At 42.4% G+C, this 13,133-nt stretch overlaps 1 protein-coding gene across 1 annotated transcript in view; it reads left to right on the top strand.

Annotated features, from left to right (window-relative positions):
• TRAPPC3L (trafficking protein particle complex subunit 3L) overlaps positions 1-13,133 on the top strand; it is an 85,897-nt gene that overhangs the window by 33,722 nt on the left and 39,042 nt on the right. Inside the window, exon 4 of the mRNA XM_075597671.1 lies at positions 7,277-7,376. Coding sequence (XP_075453786.1) covers positions 7,277-7,376 — 100 coding nt within the window. The remainder of the gene's footprint in view (positions 1-7,276; positions 7,377-13,133) is intronic.

Genomic DNA, 13,133 nt, shown 5'->3' with positions numbered 1-13,133 from the left:
TGTGACTCTTTGGCAGCATGCTTGGGCTACTGGGTGAATGATCGTATTTCCAACAGTAATGTGGAATGAGGTAGTAGGGCCAGGTTTGGGAGGAAGTATAAGGAGCTCTGTTTTTGCCATGTTAAGTTTCAGTCGGCGGATGGCCATCCAGGATGATAATCCAGAGAGACATTCAGAAACGTTGGTCTGTATAGCAGGTGTAAGGTCAGGGGTTGAAAGGTAAATTTGTGTGTCGTCAGCATAGAGGTGATATTTAAACCCAAAAGATGTGATTAGGTCACCTAGAAAGAGTGTGTAAATAGAAAAGAGAAGGGGTCCCAGGACAGAGCCCTGGGGTACCCCCACAGAGAGATCAATAGAGGAGGATGAGGTGTTAGCAAAAGAGACACTGAAAGTACGATGGGAGAGGTAAGAGGAGATCCAGGATAGAGCTTTGTCACGAATACCAAGAGTATGGAGAATGTGTGGGAGAAGAGGGTGGTCCACAGTGTCAAATGCTGCAGAGAGGTCGAGTAATATGAGCAGAGTATAATGACCTCTGTCTTTGGCAGCATGCAGGTCGTCGGTTATTTTAGTGAGGGCTGTTTCAGTAGAGTGAGCAGTGCGGAAGCCAGATTGTAGAGGGTCTAGGAGAGAATGGGTGTTGAGAAAGTGGAGCAAGCGAGAGAAAACAAGACGTTCAAGGAGTTTGGAGGCAAAAGGCAGGAGGGAGAAAGGTCGATAGTTAGAAGGACAGGTAGGGTCAAGCTTGCTGTTTTTGAGTAATGGTATAACGGTTGCTTGCTTGATGGAGGATGGAAAGGTACCAGAGTAGAGGGAAGAGTTAAAAATCTGTGTGAGTATAGGGATTATATATATCAAGGACTTTGCTCCAGTTTTTGTCCCATGTGCACCAATTTACAATGTGGGGAGTGTCTAAAGGAGAAGTTAAGGAAGACTAACATGACACACAGATCATAATGAGATGTATCAAATTGTGTGCTGCTCTGTATACATTTTCCTTCAAATCAACAAGTTTAAGGTGGCTTAATCTGGCGTCTAACAATGCGGAAGATATTAGATACTGTTCTTAAATTTGACAGAACTGTGCATACAACTTTTGAGCAGTACTGCAAAACATATTTCCTCTGTTCTGTTAGTTAGTTAGCCACTTAAATCTGTTAGAATGTTTATATTTCTCAATTGTAGGTATCTATTGGTAAACTTAGGCCTCGTCCACAGTGATTGCGACCATGAGCGCGACAGCATGGGCTGCACGGACAAGAGATGGCCCACTATGTGGCTGGCCACAGTCCACGTGTGCGCGCGCATGATCAAGCGCAATGGTGCGACATTTTCAAAAGACAAAAAATGTGTCTTTTGGTGCGGCGGCCGAGCGATGGCCACGTCACAGCAGCGATTCAGCCAATGAAGGCGAACCAGCCATGTGATGTCATGGCCACGCCCCTGCCACGCCTCCCCATCCCGAGTAATCGAAAGTCCACAGATCGCTCGGGCGAAGAGCATGCGCTCCGGCGTGCATGTGCGCCCACTGTGGACTTAACCTTAAGCAGGGCCTCCAGCTTTCTCGGGGCCCATGACTAGAGTCTCCACCTGGGCCCTCCCTGTTGCCAAACCTGAGAGTCCCCTCTCTCTTCATCATACACACTCCCTTCTCTTTCCCCTCTCCCTCTCACAGCCCCCCCCCTCTCTATCTCAGCCCTCTCACACTTACTGAGACCCACCTCACTCACTCAGCCCTCTCTCACTCATTTAGCACCCTCTCACTCATTCACTCAGTTCCTCTCACTCAGCGTCCTCTCATGTGCCCTCTTATTCACTCCGCCCTCTCTCACTCACTCAGCCCTTTTTCACACTCACTCAGTCCTTATTAGCACTCTCTCATACACTCACCCCTCTCTCACTCAGTCTTCTCTAACACTTGGCTCCCCCCCAATAATTGTTTTTGGGTGGGACTCCGCTGATGAAGGGCTCCACAACAGAGGGGAGCTGGGGCCCCATGGCCGGATGTGGAAGTTGGGCCTGACCTCTGGTGCTGGCCAGGTGCACCGGGGAGGAAAGGGAGTGAGTTCAGCGAGAGAGGGTCCCGCAGCTTAGGAGAGTTGGGGTCCTGCAGCACACAGAGGAACACTTGTTCTGGCTCTCCCCCCTGTCAGCAGCCCTGAGCGTAAGGTTCTACAAAGTATTTGCTTCAGATATGAGTAACATAGAAAGACATTTGTAGTCCACAACCATTAAGTTCTGCAGTACAATTTAGTCATCAAATATTGTTGCAGACAAAATCTGTTTTTATTCAAAACTGAAATTTTCAGCTACTAATATGTAAGTTAATAAGCAGGACTCGACAAATAAGGTCGTGGCAAGTTGATATTACCAGCTGGCAAGTTGCTGTTTTCGTTAACATTAATAATAGACCACGGGAGCTGAGCAGGGCAGCAGAAGAGGAAGTCAGCGGGTGGCAGGAGAAGAGCACTGCGGACCATGTGAGCGGAGCAGGTCGGCACAAGAGGATGGCCGGGGCAGACCGCACCCCAGCGGTCTGACCTGGAAGTCTTTACTGACTTCCGGTGTCCTGCCGCTTCTACAGCGCAGCTCCTCCCCGGCCGTTCTCCTGTGCCACTCCACTCACATGGTCCTCAGTCCTCTTCTCCTGGCTCTCTTCCTCCTCTGCTGCCCTGCTCCACTCCCATGATCCTCAGTCCTCTTCTGCCTCCGCCACCCGCCATTTTCCTTCTCTGGCGCCCTACTCCTCCCCTGCCGTTCTCCATCCTTTTCTCCCACTGCCGCCTGACGTCCTCCTACTCTGTCCTCTTCTCCTACTGCCGCCCTCTGTCCTCCTCCTCTGCAACCCTGCTCCACCAAAGCCAGATAGGTGAGAGGAGGTGGAGGAGAGGGTGAGAAAGAGAAAGAGGGGGTTGAGAAGGAGAGGAGGGGGTGAGAGAGGAAGAGGAGAAGGAAGGGGGTGAGAGAGGCAGAGTACCTTTAGTCATGTTTTTGCCATTGTACATTGCCATTAAAAAAACAACTTTTTTTACGGGGCGAGTCCCTTTCTTGTCTGGCGAGTAGCGTTTTGCATAATTGGTCGATCCCTGCTAGTAAACATACAGTAGTGTTCTGTGCCAACGCAGAACGTCTTCTTTATTGCAATTATGAATTTCATGGAAAACGCAGGAATGGAATCTATTTGATTGGCTCAGGAATAATCTAGATACACTACTAGTGGGCATTGGTAGGAGTTAGTGTTTGGAGGACCTTCTGATAATATCAAAATGAGTGAACCAATGTATTCTGCATAAGGTTTTAGGAGTAGACAGCAGCCTATTTTGTAGCAATAATATTCAAAGGAGATGCATTAAAGCAGGTCAGATCAGCAGCACATTACGTAAAGCCTTCAAGTTGCTGAGGTGGTGTCATAAAAATGGCATTTATTTTAGACGATGCTAATAAAACATAAGACATGAAACATGTTAATACTGTGAAATGGTGATGACATATTTTTGTATGCATCATATTTTGCTTTAGATGCATTTCTACTAACAGTTTTGGGTACTAATCCCTTTGCAAGCTTTAATAGTCTTATAAGTACTGCTTTCCCAACATCATTTTTTGCCTTTTGAATGAATAATTTAAGTTTTATTTTACTTAGATTTTTTTGAATGAGTATTTGCATTACTTATTAAGACTCTTAAAAATGAACATACTCATTGTATATTGATAATAAGATTAGTTGAATGGGGATTAACACTGGATCGGGTTCGCTGACCCTTACCCTGACCCTTACCGGCGCTTGATTAATTAACTACAAAGTATTCACTTATTATTATTATTATTATTACAATATTATTATTATTATTATTATTATTATTATTATTATTATTATTAACACCAACTATGTATGCCATTTTTGATGATAATTTCAAACAGGCTAATTGAAATAGATACATTGCACAATACCGGGATATGAGCAAATAACAGTGGGTCTTTGGAATTAGGGAATCTCTGTCCAACGTAAATATGATTCCACATTTACAATACATTGTTTGTGTATTAAGCTACATATCTGTTATAGCATCTAAAATAGGCCGTTCCTTTTTAAGCAAATGGCCATTTACTTATGAGAGAATTGTCTATTATTAGATGCTTTTTCCCTGGCAAAGTGACTGTGATGTTGCTCTCCTGGAAGAAAAGGTGATGTAGCTGCATTGTAGATACAACGGTTGCATTAGGCATGTCAATGCATGGTACAGTAAGTAGGATACATTATTGTTCGCTGATGTGATCATTTCTTTTTTTTTATTGCTTACATTTTAATTAATTGTTTTTGAAGGGTTATGGGGTGTGATACACAAAAGAAAAAGGAGTGGGGTACATTGATACAAATAATTGGGTGAAATCACAGGGGAGAGTAGGGGAGGAAGGGAGGGTACCGCATTTGTACATATACAATATATTATAGATCAGTTTTAACATAGTATACATCACAACGTTCTGAATGTTTTAATATTTCGAACTTGGGCTTGTAGAGAATATCTTTGCGGACTCTGGGGCGTCTATTTTGACAAACAAATTTCAATATTTTCTTTTGTACATTGTCTAGATCTTTCTGGCAGATCTTGACCGGGAGGGTTTGAAAAAGATAGAGAAATCTAGGTAGAACATTAATTTTAATATTTGTTTTTTTTCCCAAACCAAGAGATTATATGTGGGTTCCAGATGGCCAGGTCTTTTGTTAACTGATTGAAGGAAGGTTTAACATTTCTAGCATACATTATACAGTAATCCTTGGTTATTTTGACGCCTAAATATTTAATATGGTTCGGGTTCCATTTAAAATCAAAATTAAGTTGGAGTAATTTTACTATTTCTTAAGACAGAATTATACTAAGGGCTATGGATTTGATGTGATTTTTGATGTCATTTTTATGGTAAACTGGTAAAGTGATCAATGTCTTTAACTTATTGAAATGCCTCCATGAAATTATTGATTTTCAACCAAACCATGTAATTTAGAGACTTGGTGAAGAAAAAGGAGGAAGAGAGACTGATAAATAAGTGGCAAGTAAAATGCAGGTGTGAAGCTGAGGTAGACATGTGGGGTAAAGATGGGGTAGACTTGGTTAGAGAGCAAGAGACAAGCATGGGAGGAATGGTTAATTTGTGTGTAATGCCCACCACAGATACCTTCAACCTCACAGTGATAACCAGCGATGAGCCATTTGTCAAAGTAAGGGTTTCATATTGGTGAGTGGAAGACATTTGATGTAATTAGGGCTGACCACCAAAAATATTCATAGGTCCCCAATGTGTTTTTGAGTCTTGAGTAAGGACAAGAAGCTTTGCCATTGGAAGAGTTAGTCATATTCCACACTGCTTTATATAGCAGAATGTCCAGGTGGTTTCTGAGCAAGTAGTATGGAAACAATTTTTATCGACCTGGTTCTGGTAGCAATAACAATACCTTTCAGATTTAAGTGGATACAAATCATCATAAGAAGGCTTAATTTTTATACAGGTTGCAAGAAAATGGGGGGAAGTGAAAGGGCAAGTACTTTGTTTGTGGGACCTCTGTTTAGGCAACTAACTATTTCATTAACAAAGGAGAATTTGTTTCAGAAATTGTTAATTTGTAGATAATCTTCTTATATAAATATATACAAAATATTTGGCAGTGGGTTGCAAAGCAAAGAGAAAATATGGGCCTTTGTATGTAAAAAACAAAACAAAATGGTGATATTGGCTAAGACATCTTCTAGCTGCAGAAGACATTTTACAGCCCATTGAAGTGAATGGTGCCAGAAAGTACCCGATTACATTCCATTGCTTAGTAAATATAGGTCAAAGTGTTTGCAGGTGAGTTTAATAAACCACTTCGGTAGTAAGATGGGTGTAGAAAACATTGGGAGTTATTCATTAAACTGCGATAGTGTCGGTCTGGGCTTATTTATTTATTTATAAAATATTTTACCAGGAAGTAATACATTGAGAGTTACCTCTCGTTTTCAAGTATGTCCTGGGCACAGAGTAAAACATGGCTGGGCTAATACATGGAAACCCCTGTTGACTTCCATGGCAAATTCCATGCAAAAATGCTCCAATCGGCACTATCGCAGTTTAATGAATGACCCCTATTATACCAAATTGCACCCACTGTATACTCTGGCAGCACATGGGTAAATGTTTGATAGCTCAGTCAGTGTATGTAGTGCTGTAAGAGTGACGATGAATGAGTCTCTAATATGTTGAGTATCTTTATTTTAAAATATACAACAGTAGATTGCCGCTTGCTTGTGATCACATAGATCAGGTAGTTCCTTAGAAAGTAAAGCAAAACTGGCACTTCTAGCTCTGTATTTTAATGGCCTCTATACAAATCATTATATTTTTGAAGAGCGTGACCAAAGAATGACTAAAACAAAGTTGAGATTATGGGGGTATTTATTAACCTATAAAAACATGCGCATATTCACAAACAGATGCCGATTGCTTCTTTTTTATACTGCAGTGTCCAGACGTGATTTTAACAATGTAACCTGTGTCTGCTGTCTTTCCTCATCACCAAGTTAGCGGCACTCAGTGCTGGGAGGGTGGGCGGGGGTAAGCGATGGGTATTTCAATTAGACCAAAAAAGACAGGCTTGTGGGCGTTACCAAGATAAGCAAGCGCTAAAATGTTCACAGGGCTTTTGTAATAAACAGGGCCTTAATAGCGTTTCCATAAAACAATCGCAAAGCTCTCTGTCTTACCATCATGAGAGAGGTGGTGGTAGGCATGACAAAACTGGGTAAAACTCCCGCTACGAAACATAGTTAACCCTCTAGCTTCCGTAGGTGTGTGTAATGCGTTCAAAAAGCAATGCTTTGCCGGCTCCTCTACCACTGCATAGCGTTTGTACTACTGGTTCTCAAGCTTCAACAATGGTCTGTACGTGACTAGGTGACCTACACAACAGGAATAAATGAAGTGGAGGAAGATAGGGTCGAGGGTTTCTAACCAGTTGTGGACAGTGTAGGGAATAGGTAGGGGATTTCTAAAACACGCCCACTCAGGAACATCTAGCCATTAGTGTGATGTTCATTTATTCACTAAATCATTTGTACATTTCATTCGTAACACTAGTATGTCTACAACAAGTAACACACCCCTCTATGCAATGAATAGCCTGATGACTTAATGTTAGTAAATTCCTCTGCCAAATATCTTTTTTTTCACACAATTGGTATTTACAAGGGCTTATTGTTTGTATTTGTAACAAAACATTCTGCTTTGCCATTTAAAGGGGCTACAACATTGGGATCAGGCTAGTGGAAGACTTTTTGGCTAACTCTGGTATAAAGAAGTGTCGAAGCTACATTGAGACGGTGGACATTATTGCAAAGGTAAATTCATATTTGACATACTGTTTCAGCTGAAATCAATTTCCCTATCAATAAGGTTATTGTTACCTGTGTATTTCTTTTGAGGGGTATTGCTGTTTGAGGAAATAAGAGTAAGGCTGCGTCCACTATTTTTAGAATTGTTAGATACATTTCAAATAATGATTGGATGAACGAGTGAGTGAAGACATCAACTACAGCCTTTGTGGTCACGTTGGGTGTGTGTTTTTGTTTCTCTGTGTTTTTGTTCGTGTTCTCTCTCCAGAGGCCAAACGCCTTGATCGATTCTGATGAAATTTTGAGGGTACGTTTCTGCCATTCTCAGATTAGCCAGAAGTTTCAACCCAATCGGTGCAGCTCCCATCTTGGAATTCATTTTTTGTTTTTTTCAAGGGATGAAAAAAATGAAACGGTACATCTCATCGACTCGTTTCTTGATACAAAACATTAGCTGTATTATTTAGACACTTGTATTACATTTTCAGACAATTTGCTAAATCTATTTCAGAAAAATGAAATATTTTAAATGAAAATAAATTGGTAACCACGGTAACAAACAACACTGTAAAACAACCTGTAGGTTTACTTTAACATCTAGGTGGCAGTGATAATTATTCACTGCGCAATAGGTTTTTTATTGGTTTTCCACGATGTCAGTATAACTGTTTTTCTTTTTCAACTTCAAGACAGCGCTTGATCGTTGTGACAGACAATAGCCGCCTTTCTGGACAACTTAGTTACCGGTGCCTCGACTGTCAGTGGAAACTAAGATTATTTATAAGCTTGTATAATACCACACAATAGTATGAGAATTAAATTCGCCTGACGTGATCTTTTTTTTTTGTGGACAATTCTTGGACAATTTGATGACAAAATCTAGAAATGTATGGCGTTTCATTCCATGTTATGAATCTTTGTCCTATTAGGTTTAATCGTTTATCCCAAAACATGGTATCAAATATAGCGTTTTCCTAGTTTACTGTATATTGGCTACGCCTAGCTCACCAACTTTGAGTGATTTGAAGCATGCATCAACATGTCTTTAACTTTTTTACTCTCTAAAAATAAGTGCCTACTCAGCCATTCCATTCAGAGGAAAGTACTTAAATCCTGGATATTCACTTTGATCCAGTAAAATGTTCACTGTGAACCTGAAAATTAAAATAATTGTTCAAATGGAACACAAATTTTGTGCATTGCTCAACCATGTTAATAAGTAATCATAAATGGTGACAACAGGGACATCTCTGTATGGCAATAGCGGAATCACTTTATCTTACTTTGATGTTGATTCGAATCGCTGGGGGATAAGCAGTAAGCACTTAGCTATGAAAGCTCTTTGTTTTGCCTTTGCTGCATTATTTAAAAAATGTGGTATTACCTCCCAAAAAATTATATTATTTATAGTGCAAAAATAACACATTTTTTATTTGCTCCGGTTCAGCTTCGGACACCCCGTGCTTAAATCCCCTGTCAAAAACAAAAACTTCACCAAAAAAATCTCCGGTTTGGGGCCTCATGCACTAAAGCTCGATAGAAAAAATTGCCAGGGTTTTTAAATTGCCATTTTTGACAGTGTTGCTATTACGGTATGCAGAAATAATACCAGTGAATACCAGTGATAGCAACATTTCAACAAATGGCGAGTAGCCAGCGCCGAGAGAATCGGCCGTCTGAAAAGGGCTCACCCGGCGAGTTGATTCTGCTGCAGAGAGAGAGAGCCGCCTCTCTGTGCGCATATCTCGCCGGAAATTAAAGTTGTTAAATTTTAATATTATTAATAGTATGTAAGGTATGAAGTATAGTATGATGTAAGGGCTGTTCTATACAGCATGCGGCCCTGTGGCCACGCATTCCTATCCGAACGCGCGTGCACGTGCCGCATGCTTTTCATGTATATAGAGCCGGGAGCTGCAGGTTAGTGTATATGTGTGTGTATATATGTGTGTGTGTATGTGTGTGTGTATGTGTGAGTATATGTGTGTGCATGGGTTGTGTGAGTAAAAGTAAGTCCAAGATAGATTTTTTTAAAGAAAAAAAAGTTTAATAAATATTTTTTTTTGTTTTACAATCCTTGACCAACACACACACACACATCCATACAAACACACATCCACGCATACATGCATACATACATACACACATATACATAGATTTGAGCGCAGGTAGCGGCGCGAAAAGATGAATTTCTTCATCTTTGCTGCTGTCTGTCGGCTCCCCTCTCCCTTTCTTGCGCGCGCGCGGCCCTTCTATAGAAAGGCTGAACTGAAATTCCGCGCGTGCGCACAGCGTAGCGTGCACACGGCACTATAGAACGTGCTTAATAAGGCAGGGAGCAGGGCGGATGCCATGGGCAGAACATAGGAGGTGTTCATTGATATACAGCTGTAGCCATGGCTGGTCCAGGCTATACTTTCTGCCCCAAGTCACGTAAGTCCTAGTAGCTACAGACAGTGGCAGGCTATCCTGTGGGGTTTACCCCCTCCTCATGCTGCCTCTCTGAGTGACAGGCGTGGAGGTGAACTGAATCTGTGTGTAGCCAATCATTGTGCAGACCTTGTGCACTCCCCCTCTGTGCCTTATAGAGGAAGTATTCTAAATTATAGTCAGTCCAGGTCTCCCCCTCCTGTGGTAGAGAAATGCAGTTCTAGTCCCTCCATCCAGGGATATAGACGTGCCCTTCAGCCCTGCCTTGGGCTGACTGCAGCCAAAGATCTGAACAGTGTGCAAGGACTCAAGACTGCGAGAAGGCCGGTACCATCCAGAGGTCTGAGACCTATCCTAAAACCCTATGCCTTCGCTTTAATAACACCTGCAGTGGAGTCTACAATTAATGATCCTGTTGTATATACCCCTGCCTGAGCCTACAGTCCATTGGGTAGGCGTATTTGGTAGGGGTATGCAAGAGAAGACTGTCATGGTGGGGACTGTCTCCAGTAACCCTGGAGCCTGCTATGACTAGAGGCGTTGCACCAGAACCAGAATGTCAGCCTGAGGATAACCAAAAGCCTGTCCTGTTTCCCCTTACCATCGCGGACGCTCTTCTCTCCTGAACCCTCACAGGTAACAAAGAACAAAAAAATGATAGACAGCATTAAAAAATAGTAATACAAAGAATGTCTGCAGACTGCCAAAGGAACAAGGAGGACCCAAATTCCCCTTCGAGAAATCGCAAAACACAAACTGGTGTTCCAGCACTCACTGACTATTAGGGAATATGCCAAATAGAAAAATGTAATGATGCAAGCAATAGATATATATACACTTGTCACGCAAGCGGGTAATTCAAAGATAAACCCTAGTTGTAATTGGTGTGGGGGAAAAACACAGGGGGAGGCAAAGACAAAACACAATGGGAGAGAAGGTAGGTGGGGTGTGGGGAAAACAATAATGGGGAGGAGGGTAATTAGGGGGGCTATGTTTTGGGGTGAAGACCCCGCCTTCAGGCCCGTACCCTCAGGTCCAGATGGACCACAAGGTACTTCCCTAGACCCTGCGTCCTCAACCATCTAAGCAAAACCCACAAATAATGGTAATGTCCAAATCAATAGAAAAAAGTTCAAGCTCAATATATATAGTTCAGATCCAGCAAGAGCATAAATACTGCTTAGCAAAAAAGTGAATCAAACCGTCAAGTCCTTAGTCTGTATAGAAAAAATGAAAACTTTCTCTCTCCTGCCGAGTGGGGCTGCAGGTAACAAGCACCATGACACTTCAGATCTCCCAGAGGGGGGGAGGGGATGGGGGTGGGGGAGGGGGAGAAGAAGGTTGCAGTAGTCAAGGTGGGACAAGATTAGTGGATTAGGATTTTAATTGCATCAGGAGTGAGGAAAGGGCATATCTTTGCAATATTTGGGACAACCAGGAGGAGATTGCAGAGAGACAGTTGGTGAGAGGGGGAGAGGTACATTTGGGTGTCTGGCATAGACATGATACTGAAATTCAAAAGATTGTATTAGTTTACCAAGAGAAGAGGTGTTGTCACGAAGTGCTCACCACAAACAAGGCGGGTCCACGAGGCTGAGGTGGGGATATTGATAGCCACCAACCAACAACCGAGCAGACACGTCCGGAGTGCCGAGTGGCAGTCATGTAGCCGGGTTAGGGTACGAGAGGTCAGATTGGTCGAGGTACTTGCCATGGTCAAGGAGTGGAGAGATCGGATAGTCGTTGATGCAGTGCCGGGTCCAGGGGTAGCGAGAGTAGGACAGTAGAATAGTCAAGTCCGTAGCGGTGGTCCAGGGGTCAGAGAAGTCAGGAGTCTGGGTGCAAGCTGGGGTCAAATACAAGGAGTGAAACAAGACAAGACAAGGCAACAGGAAGCTGGAGGTAAGCACACAAATGAAAACAAGTTTATGCTCAGTCAATTTGCCAGGGGGCTAACTAAGCATATAAAGCTCAGAGAGCCAATGGGGAGGCTGAATGGAGTGAGCATCGATAGCAGCTGTGGGATAATGGATTGAATTAACCCCTTGAGTGCCTGTGGCCGCGCTATGTCTGCGCCTAGTCAGAGCGCCGATCCTCACAGGTGTATAGTGAGAAGATCAGAGGAGAGATGCAGAATTATTAAGGAGAAGTGACCTTTAGATTTAGCTGGGAGTTCAACACTTTTGTTAGTGCTTTCTCAGGGGATTGTAGAGTATGAAATCCAGTTTGCAAAGAGTCAACCAGTGACTTGGAGGATATAAAGTGAATACAAGTTGCTCAAATAGCTTAGAGGCAAAGGGGAGAAGAAAGAGAGGGCAATAGTTAGAGAGGAGGTTGGATCTAGAGAAGGTTTCTTTAGGATGGATGTGATGAGTGCATGTTTGAAGGAAGATGGGATTGTGTTAGAGATTAGAGTGGTAAGGTAGGGTGGGACTTAGTGTGCCAGAGAGGGAGAGGAGGAGATGTAAGGGAATAGGATCATGGGGGAAAGCTATAGGGCTAGATGATGTTAGGAGTATGGAGACCTCTTTAGTCAAAGGGGAAAATGAACTGAGGGTGGATTTAGGTGTGTGAAGGAAGATAGGTGTTGGAAGTGGAGCATGACATGAAGACATTTCAGGTCTGATGGACTCAATCTTCTCCGTTTAGTAGGTTGGCTACAGTAGGTCTTGGGCCATGAAATTATATGTGATGGTGGAAGGAGGTACAGATAATTATAGTTGGGCAGAGAAGGGAGTTAAAGGTGACAAACAAGCTTTGAGGGCAAGAAGATAGAGCTGTATGAGGGAAGAAAAGTACATTTGCTTGGCAAGAGAACGTGCAGTGTTCTAGGAGGAGAGTATGAATTCATAATGGAAGAAATCGGCTTTAGAGCGTAATTTCCCCCAGTACCGTTCAGCAGTGCGTGAGCACTTTTGGAGGTAGCGGGTAAAGTGTGTGTGTGTGTGTGTGTGTGCCATGATTGTGACTTAAATTGTCAGGTCAATAGTTCACTTTCTTTTTCAAATGAGGATTACAGAATTCATCAACCATACTTTACATTTACTTTACATAAATGTGTGATCTCCAAGTACAGAGTAACAAAGTATTGGGCCCATTTCTACCATGGCCACTTGATTTCTAAACTGATCTGGTTAAAAACTTTAGTACTTTTCTATTTTCCACAAACGATGTCTACCAAGCATCAGAAAGAAGGAGCATAATAGGAATATTTGTGTAAAGTGCATAGCTTCAATTCGTGTATTCACAACATACATCAACCACCACCACCACCGTATTACACCAGTCCTATTTAGTATTTTTTCCTTATGCCTTATCACAATAACTCTAACT

This window comes from Ascaphus truei, chromosome 4 (assembly GCF_040206685.1).
Source record: "Ascaphus truei isolate aAscTru1 chromosome 4, aAscTru1.hap1, whole genome shotgun sequence".
Lineage (NCBI taxonomy): Eukaryota > Metazoa > Chordata > Amphibia > Anura > Ascaphidae > Ascaphus > Ascaphus truei.
This window is presented reverse-complemented; position numbering and strand designations above follow the sequence as displayed.